Genomic DNA, 22,579 nt, shown 5'->3' with positions numbered 1-22,579 from the left:
TTGTCTCTAAGACTGAGAATGATCAGCAGTGAGTTAGAATACTTTCTTCTAGAATCATTTAGAAGCAGATCGTTGTGCGTCAGGTGGCAAGGTGGCACAGTGGTTAGCACTGCTGCTTCACAGCGCCAGGGACCTGGGTTCGATTCCCGGCTCAGGTCACTGTCTGTGCAGAGTCTGCACATCGTCTGTGTGGGTTTCCTCCGGGTGCTCCGGTTTCCTCCCACAGTCCGAAAGACGTACTGGTTAGGGTGCATTGGCCGTGCTAAATTCTCCCTCAGTGTCCCCGAACAGGTGCCGGAGTGTGGCGACTAGGGGATTCTCACAGTAACTTTGTTAGTGTTAATATAAACTTTTGTGACTAATAAACTTTTTTCATTACACTTTACTGTAACAAATGTTCTTAGCAATGCGTCTGTCAGATCTGATTTTGATTTGATTTATTATTGTCACATGTATTAGTATACAGTAAAAAGTATTGTTTCTTGCGCGCTATACAGACAAAGCATACCGTTCAGAGAGAAGGAAAGGAGATAGTGCAGAATGTAGTGTTCCAGTCATAGCTAGGGTGTAGAGAAGCTTGGGAAGAAGCTGTCTTGAGTTGGATGTAATATGAATGAAGTATATCCTTACAAAACAGAATATTAAATCCCTGCTGGAAAATAGCAACTTAGATAAGGGCGTCGCCATTTTGAATCTACTCCGGTGACACTTGTAGTTTCAAATCTAATCACAGGTGTGCTTCAGAACTGTGTTAATCACTAACCCTTCAAATCCAACTTTGGTGGCAAGGTCACCCGTGTCACTTTCAGCCTCTTTGTCCTGCCAATCGTTTACGAACGAGAAATCGAAGTTGTTAAAAACAAACCTCCATAAATCTTACACCAGCTTGCACTTTCTTCGCCTGGCAGTTCTGTGAATTACACTGAATCGCGTGCAAACGGTTAAAATCACAGCCGTGTAGCAACCTGACCTAGCAACAATCAGCTCTGCGCACTTTGACTCAGTTGGCAGATAATTGGATGCAGTCAGTCTGAGTTGGTCCCCAGCCAGTCGTCTCTGTGCAGTTCCCGAGCTTGCTTTGAGGTGTTTTGTTTTCTCGGTTTGTTAACATGGTTCTGGCCCCTGGTGGTCTGCTGCTGCTCCTCTGTGTCTCCCTGTGGGGGGGTGGCCAAGGCGGGGACCTCCTGGTAGTGCCCGTGGACGGGAGCCACTGGCTGAACCTGAAGGCGATGATGGAGGAGCTGGGCAGGCGCGGGCACCGGGTGGTGGTGGTGGTGCCAGAGGTCAGCATGAAAATGGGGCCCTCCCCTCACTACACCACCAAGGTCTTCCCGGTGCCGTACAGCAGGAAGGAGCTGGACGAAGTCAAGCCCATCATCTTCGCCAACTCGTCTCTGCTGGAGAGAGTGGGCATCACTTACCGGAAGGTCAGGCACCTGCAGCAGTTCTTAGTGACCACCTGTGAGAGCCTCCTGTACAACACGGAGCTGATGCGGGAGCTGGCCGGAAGAAAATTTGACGCTTTGTTGACTGACCCGTTTGTTCCGTGCGGCGCGATTGTTGGGGCTTACCTCTCGCTTCCCACAGTCAACTTGCTGCGCGGGATTCCTTGCGGCCTGGAGTACTCGGCCACCCAGTGCCCCCGGCCGCTCTCCTTTGTGCCCAGGTTTTTCTCGGGGAACACCGACCGGATGACCTTTCCGCAAAGGGTTAAGAACGTGTTGGCCCATTTACTGGAACCGTTGTTGTGCTGGTTCATATACTCTCCCTTGGAGGAACTGGCCAGCAAGTTCCTCCAGAGAGAAGTAACGTTGACCGAATTACTGAACCGCTCGGCCATCTGGTTATTCCGGTACGATTTTGTATTCGAGCACCCAAGACCACTGATGCCAAACATGGTACTGGTTGGCGGCATCAACTGCAAGGAGGGCAAACCACTGCCACAGGTAAGCGACAACACCGGACGAATGTACCAAAACTAGTTGGGCACCACGGGGGTTGGGGTGTGTTATCGACCCGAATAATCACATTATAATTTGATGTTTTTAAGTTTCCTTTGTACTTTGATTTTTGTTCGGGCTGTTCCCCCCTCCTTTTGGGGAGCTGTCCCTTTTACTTTGTCCTGATTTAATTTGAGTTTGTTTATTTGGTTTGGCCTTAAAAGAGCCCCACCCGACCTTAATCAGTTCCGTCACCGCGTTTGGATCAATCGTGGGAACAATAGTTGAAGAAAGCTTTCGGATTGTGTGTGACGCTCCTCGTTGTCCAATAATTCTCTCCACTCCCCTCAGGACCTGGAAGAATTTGTGAGCAGTTCCGGCGAGCATGGCACAGTGATCCTTTCACTCGGCTCAATGATTTCGGAAATGCCGCCTGAGATATCGAACCGCATTGCGGACGCATTGGGACAGATTCCTCAGAAGGTCAGTGAGAGGCCACCACCGAACGGTGCACGGATTAAGAACGATTTGAACATGACATTTTCCGCCCATTTCCAACTCCCTGCGGACAACGAAAAAGCCCATTGGCAGCAGCGGGGATGGAAAATCCTACCGCTGACCAATGGCGGGCTATCTCCTCCGCCACAAGAGGTGGAGGGAAGGGAAAGTAAGAAATATTATTTTCAGGACAAATTCTATAAACTTTTCAAGGGTAGAAAGGAAACGCCATTGGATGCGGGAAAAAACGGAAAGCCGAGTGTATGGTGGCAGAGTGGGTTAGCATTGCTGCCTCACAGCGCCAGGGACCCGGGTTCGATTCCCAGCCTCGGGTCACTGTCCGTGTGGAGTCTGCACTTTCTCCCCGTGTCTCATAGAATCATAGAAACCCTACAGTGCAGAAGGAGGCCATTCGGCCCATCGAGTCTGCACCGACCACAATCCCACCCAGGCCCTACCCCCACATATTTACCCGCTAATCCCTCTAACCTACGCATCCTAGGACTCTAAGGGGCAACTTTTAACCTGGCCAATCAACCTAACCCGCACATCTTTGGACTGTGGGAGGAAACCGGAGCACCCGGAGGAAACCCACGCAGACACGAGGAGAATGTGCAAACTCCACACAGACAGTGACCCGAGCCGGGAATCGAACCCGGGACCCTGGAGCTGTGAAGCAGCAGTGCTAACCCACTGTGCTACCGTGCCGCCCCTGCGTGGGTTTCCTCCGGGTGCTCTGGTTTCCTCCCACAGTCCAAAGATGTGCAGGTTAAGTGGGTTGGCCACGCTAAATTGACCCCAGTGACAGGGGATTAGCAGGGTAAATATGTGGGGATACAGGGATAGGGCCTGGGTGGGACTATGGCCGGTGCAGACTCGATGGGCCGAATGGCCTCATTCTGCACTGAAGGGATCCTATGTTACATTGAAGACCCAGGAAGTCCTCCCCAACACCTTGACACTCCAATCCCCACCTGAAACATCCAGTCCCTCCAATACTGATGCACAGTAGCAGCAGTGTGTACCATCTACAAGGTGTACTGCAACTCACCAAGGTTCCTCAGACAGCACCTTCCAAACCACAACCTCTATCATCTAGAAGAACAAGGGCAGCAGAAACACCACCATTTGCAAGATCCTCTCCAAGTCTCTCACCATCCTGACTTGAAAATATATCGGCCGTTCCTTCACTGTCGCTGGGGTCAAAATCCTGGCACTCCCTCCCTAACAGCACTGTGGGTGTACCTACACCACGTGGTGGACTGCAGCGATTCAAGAAGGCGGCTCACCACCACCTTCTCAAGGGGCAATTAGGGATGGGCAATAAATGCTGGCCTAGCCAGCGACGCCCACATTCAATGAACCAATTCTTGGCCAGTTCAGGGGAAACAGGATTTTGAGAAATTTCTCTCTGAGTTTTGGGAATTTCCACTCCCGCCAATGGCCTTCCTCATGTCAGGAAGAGTCTGTTTTCCGCTGACAGGAAAATAAGTTAGACGGTGGAATTTGCACCTCCCCCTCCCCCGTTTCGTCCCCCGCGTGAAGGCAGCCTGCCATTGGCTCCCGGTGGAATTTTCCAGTCCCACCGCATGTCAATGGGGCTTCACGTTCTGCTATCAACGGTATGACTGGAAGATCCTGGCAGCGGGAGGGACTGGAAAATCCCACACGGTATCCCTCCCCCGGCACCATCCACCCGACCCCCCCTCCTCCCTCTCCCCGACATTCATGGCGAGTCGTATTTCCCAGTGCTCCATGTCAGGAATCACATTTGCCCCCTTTGCACCTCATCACCATTCATTCCAAACCCAGTTCCCCAGAATCACGTCAAGAAGAATAGAAACGGATTTGCACATCTTTGGACACTAAGGGGCAATTTAGCATGGCCAATCCACCTAACCTGCACATCTTTGGACACTAAGGGACAATTTAGCATGGCCAATCCACCTAACCTGCACATCTTTGGATACTAAATGGTAATTTAACATGGCCAATCCCCCTGACCTGCACATCTTTGGACACTAAGGGACAATCTAGCATGGCCAATCCACCCTAACCTGCACATCTTTGGACACTAAGGGGCAATCTCGCATGGCTAATCCCCCTAACCTACACATCTTTGGATAGTAGGAGGCAATTTTGCATGGCCAATCCACCAAACCCACATATCTTTGGACACTGAGGGGCAAATTAGCATGGCCAATCCACCTAACCTGCACATCTTTGGACACTAAGGGGCAATTTAGCATGGCCAATCCACCTAACCTGCACATCTTTGGACACTAAGGGACAATTTAGCATGGCCAATCCACCTAACCTGCACATCTTTGGATACTAAATGGTAATTTAACATGGCCAATCCCCCTGACCTGCACATCTTTGGACACTAAGGGGCAATCTAGCATGGCCAATCCACCTAACCTGCACATCTTTGGACACTAAGGGGCAATCTCGCATGGCTAATCCCCCTAACCTACACAGCTTTGGATAGTAGGAGGCAATTTTGCATGGCCAATCCACCAAACCCACATATCTTTGGACACTGAGGGGCAAATTAGCATGGCCAATCCACCTAACCTGCACATCTTTGGACACTAAGGGGCAAATTAGCATGGCCAATCCACCTAACCTGCACATCTTTGGACACTAAGGGGCAATTTAGCATGCCCATTCCCCCTAGCCTACACATCTTTGGACAACAGGAGGCAATTTTGCAAGCCCAATCCGCCAAACCTGCACATCCTTGGACACCAGGGAGCAATTTTGCTTGGCAAATCCACCTAACCTGCAAGCCTTTGGACACTAAGGGCCCGATTTTACCGTTTTCGGGCGCGGAATCGCGGTAAAGCTGGGCGTCGGGCCTAAAACGCGATCTGCACCCGACTCATGGCAGATCTTTCCCGAGCCCCGATCCGGGCCCGGGTCTGGCGCGTGACCGAATCAGCCGGCGCAATGATTGAAATGCATTTGCATGCATTTAAATCGACTTAATGAAGCTCGCGCCCAACTTTACCGACGAATCTGACTTTACCAGGTTACGGCCCATTTCGCCTCCACGCATTAAACGACCGGCTGAATAAAAGTCCGAATGGGACTCCAATTCAGCAGGGGAACCACCGAAGCCAATCCCCCCCCCGACCATCCTTCGCGGACCCCGCCCCCCCCCGCGAACCACCCCGGCAGCCCACCCCCACTGTTGGAGCGGCCGGAGCTCCAACTGCACATGCTCAGTTCAGAACAGACCGCAGGCAGCGCCGCCCGGGGGCGAAAGGCAAAGCAGCTCAGACAGCAGAGAGGATGAAAGGAATCCCCTTTGGAGGATAATGTCCACGTTATAATCACAGGAACTAAAAACCTGACATTCCAAAATCTGGGATAATATTACAGGACAGGGATGGGGGGGATACATTTTGAAATATTATCCCAGATTTTGGACTGTCAGGTTTTTAGTTCCTGTGATTATAACGTGGACATTTTCCTCCAAAGGGAATTCCTTTCATCCTCTCTGCTGTCTGTGCTGCTTTGCCTTTCGCCCCCGGGCGGCGCTGCCTGCGGTCTGTTCTGAACTGAGCATGTGCAGTTGGAGCTCCGGCCGCTCCAACAGTGCTAAGCCCCGCCCAATAGACCGGCACCGAAAAAAGGCGTATGGGCGCGCTGGAGCGTGGCTGCCGGGCGCGGATCCGTTTGACGACCGGACCCGGCACTTAGTCCCGATTTGGTAAAATCGGCCCCAAGAGACAGTATAGCACGGCCAATCCACCCTAACCTACACATCCTTGGTCACGAAGGGGCAATTTAGCATGGCCAATCAACATAACCTGCACATCCTTGGACATTAAGGGGCAACTTAGCATGGCCAATCCACCTAACCCGCACATCTTTGGACACTAAGGGACAATTTTGCATGGCCAATTCACCCAACCTGCACATCTTTGGACCCTAAGGGACACGTTAGCATGGCCAATCCACCCAACCTGCGCATCTTTGGACACTGAGGGGCAATTTAGCATGGCCAATCCACCGAACCCACATATCTTTGGACATTAAGGGGCAATTTAGCATGGCCAATCCCCCTAACTTGCACATCTTTGGTGACTAAGGGGCAAGCAAGCATAGCCAATCCACCAAACCTACACATCTTTGGACACTAGGGGGCAGTTTAGCATGGCCAATCCATCTAACCTGCACATCTTTGGACACTAAATAGCAATTTAGCATGGCCAATCCCCCGAACTTCTCCATTTTTGGATGCTAAGGGGCAATTGAACATGACCAATCCACCTAACCTGCACACCTTTGGACACTAAGGGTCAATCTATTGTGGCCAATCCCTCTAACCTGCACATCTTTGGATACTAGGGGGCAATTTAGCATGGCCAATCCATTTAACCTGCACATATTTGGACATTAAGGGGCAATTTAGCATGGCCAATCCACTTAACCTGCACATCTTTGGACACTAAAGGGCAATTTAGCATGGCCAATCCCCCTAGCCTACACATCTTTGGACAATAGGAGGCAATTTAGCATGGCCATTCCACCTAACCTGCACACTTTTGGACGCTAAGGGGCAACTTAGCATGGCCAATCCACCCACCCTGCACATCTTTGGACACTAAGGGGCAATTTTGCATGGCCAATCCAGCAAACCTGCACATCTTTGGACACTAAGGGACACTTTAGCATGGCCAATCCACCCAACCTGCACATCTTTGGACACTAAGGGGCAATTTAGCACGGCCAATCCACTGAACCCACATATGTTTGGACATTAAGGGACACTTTAGCATGGCCAATCCCCCTAACCTGCACATCTTTGGTCACTAAGGGGCAAGCTAGCATAGCCAATCCACCTAACCTACACATCTTTGGACACTAGGGGGCAATTTAGCATGGCCAATCCACCTATCCTGCACATTTTTGGACACTAAATGGCAACTTAGCAAGCCAATCCCCCTAACCTCTTCTTTTTTGGACACTAAGGGGCAATTGAACATGGCCAATCCACCTAACCTGCACACCTTTGAACACTAAGGGGTGATTTAGCATGGCCAATCTACCTAACCTGCACATCTCTGCACACCAAGAGGCAATTTTGCATGGCCAATCCAGCTAACCTGTGCATTGCGGGACACTGAGGGGCAATTTAGCATGGCAAATCCACCTAACCCGCACATCTTTGGACACTAAGGGGCAATTTACCATGGCCAATCCACCTAACCTGCACATCTTTGGACACTAGGGGGCAATTTAGCATGGCCAATCCACCTAACCTGCACATCTTTGGACACTAGGGGACAATTTAGCATGGCCAATCCACCTAACCTGCACGTCTTTGGACACTAGGGGGAAATTTAGCATGGCCAGTCCACCTAACCTGCACATCTTTGGACACTAGGGGGAAATTTAGCATGCCCAATTCACCTAATCTACACATCCTTGGGCACTAGGGGACAATTTAGCATGGCCATTCCATCTAACCTGAATATCTTTGGACACTAAGGGGCAATTTAGCATGGCCAATCCACCTAGCCTGCACATCCTTGGGACGCTAGGGGGCAATTTTGCATGACCAATCCATCTAACTTGCACATCTTTGGGCACTAAGGGGCAATTTAGCATGGCCAATCCACCCTACCTGCACATCTTTGGAGTGTGGGTGGAAGTGGGAGCACCCAGAGGAAACCCACACAGACACGGGGAGAATGTGCAAATTCCACACAGACAGTGACCCAAGGCTGGAATTGAACCCGGGTTCCTGGTGCTGTGAAGCAGCAGTGCTAACCGCAGCAGTGCCGGCATGCGCACTCCAGTGCGCAGTGGATAATTAGATCCGTCTGATTGATGAGCAGATATTAATGGCGTGTACCAAGTGGACAATGGCCTCTTCTCGATCTTCCTTGTCCTGTGGAATGTTCGCATAGTCAATGCCTTTAGCCAACCTGAACAACTCATTTATTGACGAGTCAACCACTTCTGAGTGAGCCTGAGTGTGAGAGGCCGTACGACTTCCTGTAGACCTAAACCTGGGCCTCAGTCTGCGGACGCATGAAGAGCGTCTGAGGACTCTGGGTCTGTACTCGATGGAGTTTAGAAAGATGAGGCGGGGGGGATCTCATTGAAACTTACAGAATACTGAAAGGCCTGGATAGAGTGGACGTGGGGAAGATGTTTCCATTCGTGGGAGAGACTGGGGTCCAAGGGCACAGCCTCAGAGTAAAGGGACAACCCTTTAGAACTGAGATGAGGAGGAATTTCTTCAGCCAGAGGGTGGGTGAATCTGTGGAATTCATTGCCACAGAGGAGGCCGGGTCATTGAGTGTCTTTAAGACAGAGATAGATAGGTTCCTGATTGGTAAAGGGATCAAAGGTTACGGGGAAAAGGCGGGAGAATGGGGTTGAGAAACGGATCAGCCGCGATTGAATGGCAGAGTAGACTCGATGGGCCGAATAGCCTAATTCTGCTCCTGTACCTCTTGTGGACCAATCAGATTCAGAGCAAATCAATTGTGATGTCGCATGGAACCAGGTCAGTGATTGGTTGGTGAGTATTTTGTGTGTTTATCTTTAGATTATTGCTAATTGGAAGGTTTTATGAGTAATAAGATCTTTGTCATGGCAACAGCGAAGCTCGTTAGGAATGGAGTTTATCCATTAAAATTAATGAATTGAACAGGTAGTTAGTTGACACATACTTGCATAACTAGCTGGATTACAGAAAAACTTTCTACATAATCCGTAAGTCATTAACTTTTCAACACAAGGGGAAGGAGTTGATTGGTGATAAGTCTGCTCTACATTCCAGTCTCCAGTTTACAGTAAATTGTCCCAAAGTGAGCTGTGAAAGGGCAGCCTGGCTGCATGGAATGCTCATCCTGTGGCACGTGGGAAGTCCTGGACACTTCAACCAGCCTAGACAGGCACACGCGCAGGACAGGGTCACTGGCTGCAGGATGCTGAGCTCTGGGTTTCAGAGCTGGAACGGCAACTGGAGTCACTGTGACGCATCCGCGAGACCAAGATCTCCATGGATAGCACGTTCAGAGAGGCACGGTGACACAGTGATTAGTACTGTTGCCTCACAGCACCAAGGACCCGGGTTCAATTCTGGCCTCGGGTCCCTGTCTGTGTGGAGTCTGCACATTCTCCACGTGTCTGCGTGGGTTTCCTCCAAAGATGTGCGGGTTAGGTTGATTGGCAGTGCTAAAATAACCCTAGTGTCAGGGGGATTAGTAGGATAAATATGTGGGGTTATGGGAATAGGGCCTGGGGGGGATTGTGGTTGGTGCAGACTCGATGGGCCGAATGGCCATCTTCTGCACTGTAGTGATTCTATAATTGTATAGGTATTTTTTTAATTATTCGTTCGTGGGACATGGGCGTCGCTGGCTGGCCAGAATTTATTGCCCATCCCGAGTTGCCCTTGAGAAGGTGGTGGTGATCGATACAACTGAGAGTCTCGCTCAGTCATTTCAGAGGGCAGCTGAGAGTCAACCACATATCTGTGGCTCTGGAGTCACATGTAGGCCAGACCGGGTAAGGACGGCAGATTTCCTTCCCTAAAGGACATTAGTGACCCAGATGGGTTTTTCCGACAATCGACAATGGTTTCATGGTCATCAGTAGATTCTTAATTCCAGATTTTTTTTATTGAATTCAAATTCCACCAGCTGCCGTGGCGGGATTCGAACCCAGGTCCCCAAAACGGTAGCTGAGTTTCTGGATGAATAGTCCAGCGATAATACCATCGCCTCCCCTTATGACTTTGAACCCGCTGCCCGTGAGGGTGGTGGAAGCAGAGATGATGAATGTTTTCCAAAGGGAATTGGACGGGTAATAAATTTACAACGCAATGAGGATTGGGGCAAGGGATTGACTGGATTGCTCGACGGGGGGGGGGGGGGGGGGGGGGGGGGCTAGCACAAACTCGCTGGGCTGAATGGCCCCTTTCTCTGCCACAATGACTCTGTCCAATTTTTCCAATTTGCTCTTTCCCCCTTTGCCGCCTCTCCTTTTCCTGTCCCTGATTGGTAACTCAATGTTGTTGTCCCCACTTCTGAAAGGTCTTGTGGAGATACACTGGAACGCCGCCAACAACACTGGCGCCGAACACAAAGCTACTCGAGTGGCTGCCACAGAACGACCTACTGGGTAAGATGCCAATCTATCATTATGCGGATTTAGCAAAGTAAGCTTGGTTCAATTGCCCATTTTCCCCACTGGTGAATGGGAGGCTTGGTCTCCCTCAGGAATTGGGACTGGGATCTTCCTTGTCTCCCATTGATTGGGGCATTGACACATTGGGCCGATGTTGGAGCTCGCCCGTTGTAGTTTAAGTTTAAGTTTATTTATTAGTGCCACAAGTAGGCTTACATTAACACTGCAATGAAGTTACCGTGAAAATCCCCTAGTCGCCACACTCCGGCAACTGTTTGGGTACACTGAGGGCGAATTTAGCACGGCCAACGCAACTAACCAGCACGTCTTTCGGACTGTTGGAGGAAACCGGAGCACCCAGAGGAAACCCACGCAGACACGGGGAGAAACCCACACAGACAGTGACCCAAGCCAGGAATCAAACCCAGGTCCCTGGCACTGTGAGGCAGCAATGCTAACTACTGTGCCACCGTGCCGTACATTGTGGGAGTATTTCAGAGAGCTATGTATTTTGCTGGCTTCATGTGGCAGATTTCACCTTATTAATACAGCTCAGCAAATACAAAGAACTCAGGGAGACAGTAGTTTCTGGTTGAAGACGTATTTTATCAACCTATGTCTGGTTTCCACTATGAAGAGAGTGCAATTTAAGAGAGTTCAAATTACTCTTATTAAATTATTAGGACATCCTGTAATTATACATTTTTAGAAACCCGCCTACTCTGTCCATCTCAATAGGATGGACCAATCATGTTAATATGTTCCATATAACTTAGCCAATTACATCCCACCCTTCTGGGGACCATATCCCTCTATTCCCATCCTATTCATGTATCCTATTCACTATCGTATCTGCTTCCACTACCTCCCCCAGCAGCAAGTTCCAGGCACCCACCACCCTCTGTGTACAAAAACTTGCCTCGTACATCTCCTTTAAACCTTGCCCCTCGCACCTTAAACCTGTGCCCCCTAGTAATTGACTCTTCCGCCCTGGGAAAAAGCTTCTGACTATCCACTCTGTCCATGCCTCTCATAATCTTGTAGACTTCTATCAGGTCTCCCCTCAACCTCCATCACTCCAGTGAGAACAAACCAAGTTTCTCCAACCTCTCCTCATAGCAAATGCCCTCCACTTACCAGTCAACATCCTGGTAAATCTTTCCTGTACCCTCTCCAAAGCCTCCACATCCTTCTGGTCATGTGACGACCAGAATTAAACACTATATTCCAACTGCGGCCTAACTAAAGTTCTATAAAGCTGCAACATGACTTGCCATGAGCTCAAAGGTACCTTTCTCACTGTCTCTCCATAGAATTTGAGAGTTGCTGTTCTCACTGTCTGCTAAGCGTCCCTTATCAGTAGTAAATAAACTGTTCCATTCATTTAGTATCTGGGAATTATACCGATCAAAATTGTGCTCTGTGGCTGTATTGTTCTAAAAGAATGTAGTTCATCTCACTTAGCTTCCATCCCATTATGCCTTGGGGCAGTCTGCATTTGGCCAAGGTGTAAGGAATTCTTTCAAAAATACATATTTAAAATCTTTGATTTGATTTATTATTGTCACATGTATTAGCATACAGTGAAAAGTATTGTTTCTTGCGCACTGTACAGACAAAGCATACCGTTCATAGAGAAGGAAAAGAGAGAGTGGAGAATGTAGTGTTACAGCCATAGCTAGGGTGTAGAGAAAGATCAACTTAATGTGAGGTAGGTCCATTCAAAAGTCTGATGGCAGCAGGGAAGAAGCTGTTCTTGAGTCAGAAGTTGTTCTTGAGTCGGTTGGTCCGTGACCTCAGACTTTTGTATCTTTTGTATCCAGCCTCTCCTTGTAACTCAATCCATCAAGTCCCGGTAGCATCCTAGTAAATCTTCTCTGCACTCTTTCTAGTTTAATAATATCCTTTCTATAATAGAACAAGAAGCAATATTTTCCCCTGCTCAGTTCCTTTCTTTTAAGGTTCATTTTTTCATGGGATGTAGGCATCGCTGGCTGGGCCAACATTTATTACCCCCTACTAATTGCCCCTTGAACTGAGTGTCTCGCTCGGCCATTTCAGAGGGCAGTTGAGAGTCAACCACATTGCTGTGGCTCTGGAGTCACATGTAGGCCAGACCGGGTAAGGACAGCAGATTTCCTTCCCTAAAGGGGACATTGGTGAACCAGATGGGTTTTTACAACAATCAATGATTGGAACCCCTGTCCCCAGAACATTAGCCTAATTCTCTGGATTACTAGCCCAGTGACATTACCCCTTAGGGTCGTGAACGAAGCCCAGTCCATCACTCAAACCAGCCTTCCACCCATTGAATCTGTCTACACTTCCCGCTGCCTCGGAAAAGCAGCCAGCATAATCGAGGACCTCACGCACTACGGACATACTCTCTTACACCTTCTTCTGTCACTAGGCGGCACAGTGGCACAGTGGTTAGCACTGTTGCCTCACAGCTCCAGAGACCTGGGTTCGATTCCCGGCATGGGTCACTGTCTGTGTGGAGTCTGCACGTTCTCCCCGTGTCTGCGTGGGTTTCCTCCGGGTGCTCCGGTTTCCTCCCACAATCCAAAGATGTACAGGTTAAGTGGATTGGCCATGCTAAATTGCTCCTTAGTGTCCCTGGATGTGTAGGTTAGAGGGATGAGCGGGGTAAATATGTGGGGTTACGGGGATAAGGCCTGTGTGGGATTGTTGTCGGTGCAGACTCGATGGGCCGAATGGCCTCCTTCTGCACTGTAGGGATTCTATGATTCTTCCATCGGGAAAAAGATACAAAAGTCTGAGGTCACGTACCAACTGACTCAAGAACAGCTTCTTCCCTGCTGCTGTCAGACTTTTGAAAGAGCCTACCCTCACATTCAGTTGATCTTTCTTGGCACCCTTGCTATGACTGTAACACTACATTCTGCACTCCCTCCTCTCCTTCTCTATGAACGGTATGCTTTGTCTGTATAGCGCGCAAGAAACAATACTTTTCACTGTATCCCAATACATGGGACAATAATAAATCAAATTAAATCAAAAGTTGTCACACAGATAAGAGCACATAGGTATAGGGGGTAATTTATTAGCATGGATAAAGGATTGGTTAGCTAGCAGGAAGTAGAGAGGAGGAATAAATGGGTCATTTTCAGGTTGTCAAGCTGTAACTCTGTCAGAGAGGCAGTCTAGACTTGATGGGCCAAATGGCCTCCTTCTGCATTGTAAGGATTGTATGGATTCCATGAAATCAAATCAAATCCATGCCACCATCTCCCTCAATTTCTGCAGAGAGCTTTTATGAGTTACTGGAAATAAAAGTGTAGTCGAGCTCTCAACCAATCTCGGTCATTTTTGTCCCACTTTCCTGTGAACCAGAACATCCCAAAACTCGAGCCTTCATCACCCATGGAGGGACCAATGGAATCTATGAGGCTGTTTGCAGCGGAGTACCATCTGTCATGTTGCCGCTGTTTGGTGATCAAAATTATAATGTCGACCAGATGCTGGTTCGTGGTGCTGGTATCGGGCTGGAGATAGAACACATGAGTGCCCAAGACCTGGTCAACGCACTGAACACAGTTATCAATGACACCAGGTCAGTAAGATTAATAATTCCAGGTTTCTTCATTCAATTGGCACAGTGGTTAGCACTGCTGCCTCACAGCGCCAGGGACCCGTGTTCAATTCCCAGCCTCGGGTCACTGTCTGTGAGGAGTTTGCACGTTCTCCCTGTGTCTGCGTGGGTTTCCTCCTGTTTCCTCACACACTCCAAAGATGTGTGGGTTGGGTGGATTGACCATGCTAACTTGACCCTAGTTTCGCGGGAATTAGCAGGGTAAATACAAGGGCGTTGTGGGAGTAGGGTGGGATTGTTGTCAGTGCAGACTCGATGGGCTGAATGGCCTCCTTCTGCACTGTAGGGATTCTATGATAAATTCATTCGTGGGACAGCGGCTGGAGGGTGGGAAAGAACAAACGGCCAAAGAGTTGCTGCTGCAGGGTAACGTTGAATGGAACCAAAAGAGAAAATGCTGGAAAATCTCAGCAGGTCTGGCAGCATCTGTAAGGAGAGAAAAGAGGTGACGTTTCGAGCCCAGGTGACCCTTTGTCGAAGCTAAAAGGCAGAGAAAGTGGGAGATATTTATACTGCAGGGGGAGGGAATGAAAGATGAGTCATAGCCACAGAAACCAGGGGAAAGGCTGCTAATGGCAGCCCATAGAGAGAATAGAAGGTGTGAATGGCCAAACGGCAGAGAACAAAGAACAAGAACAAAGAACAATACAGCACAGGAACAGGCCCTTCGGCCCTCCAAGCCCGCGCCGCTCCCCGGTCCAGGATTGAATCCTGAATCCAGGATCCCCACCCAATTTTCCAGCCTATCTACATACCAATATCCTATCCACCGAGCTGTCCCTCACAGCTACGATGCTTTGTTCATCACAACCTATTAACTCACCCCCACCCCCCCATTCCAGACCATGTGATCTCCAGGGAGAGGCGAAAACCCAGAGTGAAAACCCCAGGGCCAATATGGGAAAAGAAAAATCTGGGAAATTCCTCTCCGACCCCCTGAGGCGATCGAAACGAGTCCAGGAGATCACACTGGCCCTGATCGGAAAATGCTTCCCAACCCTAGTCATTTCCACTTCCACGAACACCATATGAATTCCCTGCCCCCGAGACAGGTTCCCAACTATCCGCAGTCTCGCTCTGTACTGGCACCAGCAAGATGATCATAGAATGAAGCCTTAAAACGAGAAACAAGGAACAATTAGCCCGCGCCGCTCCCTGGTCCAAACTAGACCACTCTTTTGTATCCCTCCATTCCCACTCCGTTCATATAGCTGTCTAGATAAGTCTTAAACGTTCCCAGTGTGTCCGCCTCCACCACCTTGCCCGGCAACACATTCCAGGCCCCCACGACCCTCTGTGTAAAATATGTCCTTCTGATATCTGTGTTAAACCTCCCCCCCTTCACCTTGAACCTATGACCCCTCGTGAACGTCACCACCGACCCGGGGAAAAGCTTCCCACCGTTCACCCTATCTATGCCTTTCATAATTTTATACACCTCTATTAAGTCTCCCCTCATCCTCCGTCTTTCCAAGGAGAACAACCCCAGTTTCCCCAATCTCTCCTCATAACCAAGCCCCTCCATACCAGGCAACATCCTGGTAAACCTCCTCTGTACTCTCTCCAAAGCCTCCACGTCCTTCTGGTAGTGTGGTGACCAGAACTGGACGCAGTATTCCAAATGCGGCCGAACCAACGTTCTATACAACTGCAACATCAGACCCCAACTTTTATACTCTATGCCCCGTCCTATAAAGGCAAGCATGCCATATGCCTTCTTCACCACCTTCTCCACCTGTGACGTCACCTTCAAAGATCTGTGGACTTGCACACCCAGGTCCCTCTGCATCTCTACACCCTTTATGGTTCTTCCATTTATCGTGTAGCTCCTCCCTACATTATTCCCACCAAAATGCATCACTTCGCATTTATCAGGATTGAACTCCATCTGCCATTTCCTTGCCCAAATTTCCAGCCTATCTATATCCTTCTGTAGTCTCTGACAATGTTCCTCACTATCTGCAAGTCCTGCCAGTTTTGTGTCGTCCGCAAACTTACTGATCACCCCAGTTACTCCTTCTTCCAGATCATTTATATAAATCACAAACAGCAGAGGTCCCAATACAGAGCCCTGCGGTACACCACTAGTCACAGGCCTCCAGCCGGAAAAAGACCCTTCCACTACCACCCTCTGTCTTCTATGACCAAGCCAGTTCTCCACCCATCTAGCCACCTCCCCCTTTATCCCATGGGATCCAACCTTTTTCACTAGCCTACCATGAGGGACTTTGTCAAACGCTTTACTAAAGTCCATATAGACAACATCCACGGCCCTTCCTTCGTCAACCATTTTGGTCACTTCTTCAAAAAACACCACCAGGTTAGTGAGGCATGACCTCCCTCTCACAAAACCATGCTGACTATCGTTAATGAGTTTATTCCTTTCTAAATGCGCATACATCCTATCTCTAAGAATCTTCTCCAACAACTTCCCCACCACGGACGTCAAGCTCACCGGCCTATAATTACCCGGGTTATCCTTCCTACCCTTCTTAAATAACGGGACCACATTGGCTATCCTCCAATCCTCTGGGACCTCACCTGTGTCCAGTGACGAGACAAAGATTTGCGTCAGAGGCCCAACGATTTCACCTCTCGTCTCCCTGAGCAGCCTTGGATAGATTCCATCAGGCCCTGGGGATTTGTCAGTCTTTATATTCTCTAACAAACCTAACACTTCCTCCTTTGTAATGGAGATTTTCTCCAACGGTTCAATACTCCCCTCAGAGACACTCCCAGTCAACACATCCCTCTCCTTTGTGAATACCGACGCAAAGTATTCATTTAGGATCTCCCCTACTTCTTTGGGCTCCAAGCATAAGTCCCCACTTTTGTCCCTGAGAGGTCCGATTTTTTCCCTAACAACCCTTTTGTTCCTAACGTATGAATAAAATGCCTTGGGATTCTCCTTAATCCTGTCTGCCAAGAACATTTCGTGACCCCTTTTTGCTCTTCTAATTCCCCGTTTGAGTACTTTCCTACTTTCATTGTACTCCTCCAGAGCTCCCTCCGTTTTTAGCTGCTTGGACCTAACATACGCCTCTCTTTTCTTTTTGACCAGTCCCTCAATTACCCTGGTTATCCACGGTTCTCAAATCCTACCCTTCCTATCCTTCTTTTTTACAGGCACATGCCTGCCTGTAGCCCTAACAACCGTTCCTTAAAAGACTGCCACATACCAGATGTGGATTTACCCTCAAACAACCTCTCCCAATCAAGAGCTGCCAATTTCTGCCTGATCCCAATAAAGTTAGCCTTCCCCCAATCCAACACCTTACCCTTGGGACACCACTCATCCTTTTCCATCACTATCCTAAAACTAACAGAATTGTGGTCACTATTTGCCACATGTTCCCCAACCAAAACTTTGAAGACCTGACCGGGCTCATTCCCCAGTACCAGGTCCAGAGAAGCTGAAATCAGAGGGTGAACTGTGACAGATGAAGATGTGGGGAGAGGGGGGGGGAAATGGAACAGAGGTGGAATGTAGAAAAGGGGAAGCGGGGGGGGGGGTAAAAAAGGTAAGGGAAGGGGGATGAAGTAGGGAGAAAGAATAAGGGGGGAAAATGAAGAAAGACAATAAAGAAATAAAAGGTGGAGAACAGTTAAAAATAAAATAAAATGAAAACAAAGGGGTGGAGGTGGAGCTAAGCATCTAAAGTTGTTGAATTCGATGTTGAGACGGGAAGGTTGTAACGTGCCGAGCCGGAAGATGGGATTCTGTTCCTCCAGTTTGCATTGAGCTTCACTGGAACATTGCAGCAGGCCAAGGACAGACATGTGGACACGGGAGCAGGATTGTGTATTAAAATGGCAAGCAACGGGGAGGTCAGGGTCCTGACCGAAGGTGCTCAGCAAAGCGATCACCCAGTCTACGTTTCTCTCTCCGATATAGAGGAGACAATATCGGGAGCAGCGAATGCAGCTTAGTTTGGTCCATTGCATTCTGATTCCAGCACCCGCAGTAATTTGCTTTTATCTAATGTTGAATGGAGCAAGAAACAGAAGATGAGCCTCAAAGAGGTGCGAATGGCAGAATGATAAACGGTCGCCCAAACACAGAAAGGCCAGGATGAAACTGAATCCTGCCAAGAACAGGAAACAGGGCAGAGATCACCGCCTGGATTTGTTGAACTCGGTTTGGAGTGTGGAAGGGGTTAAAAGTGCCTGATCGAAACATCGTGGGCGCCCAGCAGCGGGCAAACAGGAGGTGGCCCATTTTTCTGGTTGAGGCTAATTGAATAAATTTATGGCACTCGCTGCAACACAGGGAGGCCGTCAGGCGATTCACGCCGGGAGTGGGGGAACCTAATCCCACTGGAGAGGCCGGCAGTGGAGTGCTCAGGGCGCCATTGCGCATGCGTCGATCTCCCAGTGTACTTGGAGATCGGCTGACATGCCTCCTCCTCGATCACCGGCCTCCTGATCATCGTCACCAACCCCCCACCGCCTCCCTCCCCCCCCCTCCCGTTCCCCATTGCAAGGCTGATTATGTCAGAAACAATGGCCCGGGAATATCCCTGTTTTTGGCCTCAAATTTCAGTACTCGATCAGCTTAGGAGGCCAGAAGAATCACCCCCAATGTGCTGCCCATTTCTCTCCCATTTTTGGTTTGTTAGAATCATAGAATCATAGAATCCTTACAGTACAGAAGGAGGCCATTCAGCCCATTGAGCCTGCACCGATAACAATCCCACCCAGGCCCTATCCCCATAACCCCACATATTTACTCTGCTAATTCCCCCTAACCTACACATCTTGGGACATTAAGGGGCAATTTATTCATAGAATAGAATTCATAGACTTCATAGAATCCCAACAGTACAGAAGGAGGCCATTCAGCCCATCACGTCCGTACCTACCACAATCCCACCCAGGCCCTATTCCCATAGCCCCACACATTTACCCTGCTAATCCCCCTGACACTAAGGGGCAATTTAGCATGGCCAATCAACCTAAACCACACATCTTTAGAATGTGGGAGGAAACCAGAGCACCCGGAGGAAACCCACGCAGACACGGGGAGAACATGCAGTAAATGCTGGCCAGCCAGCGACGCCACATGTCCCACAAATGAATAAATACAAAAAATCTCAACCAAATCTACCATCGTAAATTCCCCCTCCCTCAAATGAATCCCCCCCTGTGGACGGCACAGCGGCGCAGCAGTTAACACTACTGCCTCACAGTGCCAGGGACCCGGGTTCAATTCCCAGCTTCGGGTCACTGTCTGTGAGGAGTTTGCACGTTCTCCCCGTGTCTGCGTGGGTTTCCTACTGTTTCCTCACACACTCCAAAGATGTGCGGGTTGGGTGGATTGGCCGTGCTAACTTGACCCTAGTTTCGCGGGAATTAGCGGAGTAACTACAAGGGGTTGTGGGAGTAGGGTGGGATTGTTGTCAGTGCAGACTCGATGGGCTGAATGGCCTCCTTCTGCACTGTAGGGATTCTATGATAAATTCATTCGTGGGACATGGGCGTCACTGGCTGGTCAGCGTTTATTGCCCATCCCTGGTTTGCCCTCGGAGGGCAGTTGAGAGTCAACCACATTGCTGTGGCTCTGGAGTCACATGTAGGCCAGACCGGGTAAGGACGGCAGATTTCCTTCCCTAAAGGACATTAGTGAACCAGATGGGTTTTTTCGACAATCGACACTGGTTTCATGGTCATCAATAGATTCTTAATTCCAGATATTTTTTATTGAATTCAAATTCCACGACCTTCCGTGGCGGGATTCGAACCCGGGTCCCCAGAACATGAGCTGAGTTTCTGGATTAATAGTCCAGCGATAATACTACTGGGCCATTACCTCCCCAAAGACTCCAAACGCAACAACTTACATTAATTTCTTTCTAGTAATTTGTGGGTCATGGGTGTCGCTGGCTAGGTCAGCATTTATTGCCCATCCCTAATTGCCCCTTGAGAAGATGGTGGTGAGCTGCCTTCTTGAACCGTTGCAGTCCCTGAGGTGTAGGTACATCCACAGTGCTGTTAGGGAGGGAGTTCCAGGATTTTGACCCAGCGACAGTGAAGGAACAGTGATATATAACGGTGGGTGGCACTGTGGGTTAGCACTGCTGCCTCACAGCGCCAGCGACCCAGGTTCAATTCCGGCCTCGGGTCACTGTCTGTGTGGAGTTTGCACATTCTCCCCGTGTCTGCGTGGGTTTCCTCCGGTCTCCTCTCACAGTCCAAAGATGTGCGGTTAGAGTGCATTTGCCCCTAACCGTGCTAAATTGGCCCCTCAGTGTCAGGGGGAAATAGCAGGGTAAATATGTGGGGTTACGGGAATAGGGCCTGAGTGGGATTGTGGTCGGTGCAGACTAGATGGGCCGAATGGCCTCCTTCTGCACTGTAGGGATACTATATTTCCAAATCAGGATGGCGTGAGGCTCCTTTAAGGAGTTTGACAGGGATCAATTTGGCCCCGAGATACATAAGAACAAAGAACAAAGAAAATTACAGGAACAGGTCCTTCGGCCCTCCAAGCCTGCACCGACCATGCTGTCCGACTGAACTAAAACTCCTTACCCTTCCGGGGACCGTATCCCTCTATTCCCATCCTATTCATGTATTTGTCCAGACGCCCCTTAAAAGTCACTATCATATCCGCTTCCACTACCTCCCCCGGCAACGAGTTCCAGGCACTCAGGAAACTTTTGGTGTGAGGTCCACAAGGGGGTAGGGTATTGAGGGGTGCCTTACAGGAGGAAAGCGAGGTAGAGGGGGCAGAGAGGGTTTCGGGAGGAAATTCCAGGGCCTGGGGCCCAGGCAGCTAGGTGAAGCGTTTAAAATCAGTGCCTCACCACGGTCCTATCCACGTGAGATGTTTCCACTAGTGGGAGGGCACGACCTCAGGTTCAAGGGACGATCCTTCAAACCAGAGATGAGGAGGAATTTCTTCAGCCAGAAAGTGGTGAATCTGTGGAACTCTTTGCCGCGGAGGGCTGTGGAGGCCGGGTCATTGAGTGTATTTAAGACAGAGATAGATAGCTTCTTAATAAAAGCAAATTACTGCGGATGCTGGAATCTGAAATCAAAAGAGAAAATGCTGGAAAATCTCAGCAGGTCTGGCAGCATCTGTAAAGAGGGAAAAGAGCTGACGTTTCGAGTCCAGATGACCCTCTGTCTTGATTGATTTATTCTTGATTAATAAGGGGATCGGGGTTATGGGGAAAAGGAAGGAGAACGGGGATGAGAATCATATCACAGTCCAAAGATGTGCGGGTTAGGTTGATTGGAAAGGTTAAAAAAATTGCCCCTTAGAGTCCTGGGATGCGTAGGTTAGAGGGATTAGCGGGTAAAATATGTGGGGGTAGGGCCTGGGTGGGATTGTGGTCGGTGCAGACTCGATGGGCCGAATGGCCTCCTTCTGCACTGTAGGGTTTCTATGATTTCTATGATGATATCAGCCATGATTGAATGGCGGAGCAGACTCGATGGGCCGAGTGGCCTAATTCTGCTCCTTATGGTCTTATGGAAATGAATTTTTTGACTTTCTTTTCCTGCCTCAGATACAAAGAGAACATGATGAAGCTGTCCGCACTACACAGGGACCACGCTGTCCACCCGATGGAACTGGCTGTCCATTGGGTAGAATTTGTGATGAGACACGGGGGTGCTGAGCACTTACGCACCGCTGCCCATGACCTCAACTGGTTCCAGTACCACAGCCTGGATGTGGCCGGCGCACTTCTTGCGTGCGTGCTGGCCTCTCTGTGGTTAATGGTTAAGTGTTGCTGCTTTTGCTGCAAGTGTTGTGTGCGCAGGGGGAGGAGTCGGACCAAGAGAAAGCCAGAGTGAACCGCGGACGAAAATGGCACCCGTAAATACTCCAGTGAAAATTCAGACTGCCTACTCCTCCCCTATTAACTGGGGGAGTGAGGATAATCAATATCGCAAGTCTGTACGCTTCAATCCGCCTGGCTTTTGGCGTCAGGCCAGCGTGTTGGAGTCTGAGCGATCTGCAAACCAGCTTCTGAATTCAGTTTTGAACTTAAATGGTGCGAAGGGAATGGGTGACAGATTAAACCATCTTTATGTTTGCTAATAACCGCCTCTGTCGACTTTGTTCAGTTGCATAAGCGCAAACCGAGATGAGGGCCAACACAGTGGTTTTAAACACTGTGGAGTTAAATTTTCACAGTCAGAGTTTTAACAACACCAGGTTAAAGTCCAACAGGTTTATTTGGTAGCAAATGCCATTAGCTTTCGGAGCGCTGCTCCTTCGTCAGATGGAGTGGAAAATGCCCCTTGTCCATCTGATGAAGGAGCAGCGCTCTGAAAGCTAATGGCATTTGCTACCAAATAAACCTGCTGGACTTTAACCTGGTGTTGTTAAAACTCTTACTGTATTTACCCCAGTCCAACG

At 49.4% G+C, this 22,579-nt stretch overlaps 1 protein-coding gene across 1 annotated transcript; it reads left to right on the top strand.

Moving 5' to 3' along the window:
• The first annotated feature begins 997 nt into the window (after positions 1–997).
• Positions 998–22,256, top strand: LOC144503920 (UDP-glucuronosyltransferase 1A1-like). Its single transcript, XM_078228999.1, has 5 exons — positions 998–1,946; positions 2,292–2,423; positions 10,502–10,589; positions 13,950–14,169; positions 21,723–22,256. Exons 1-5 carry the CDS (start codon positions 1,110–1,112, stop codon positions 22,009–22,011), a joined length of 1,566 nt encoding a protein of 521 aa, XP_078085125.1. The 5' UTR covers positions 998–1,109; the 3' UTR covers positions 22,012–22,256.
• The last annotated feature ends 323 nt before the right edge of the window (positions 22,257–22,579 follow it).

Source organism: Mustelus asterias, chromosome 14 (assembly GCF_964213995.1).
Source record: "Mustelus asterias chromosome 14, sMusAst1.hap1.1, whole genome shotgun sequence".
Taxonomy (NCBI): Eukaryota; Metazoa; Chordata; class Chondrichthyes; order Carcharhiniformes; family Triakidae; genus Mustelus; species Mustelus asterias.
This window is presented reverse-complemented; position numbering and strand designations above follow the sequence as displayed.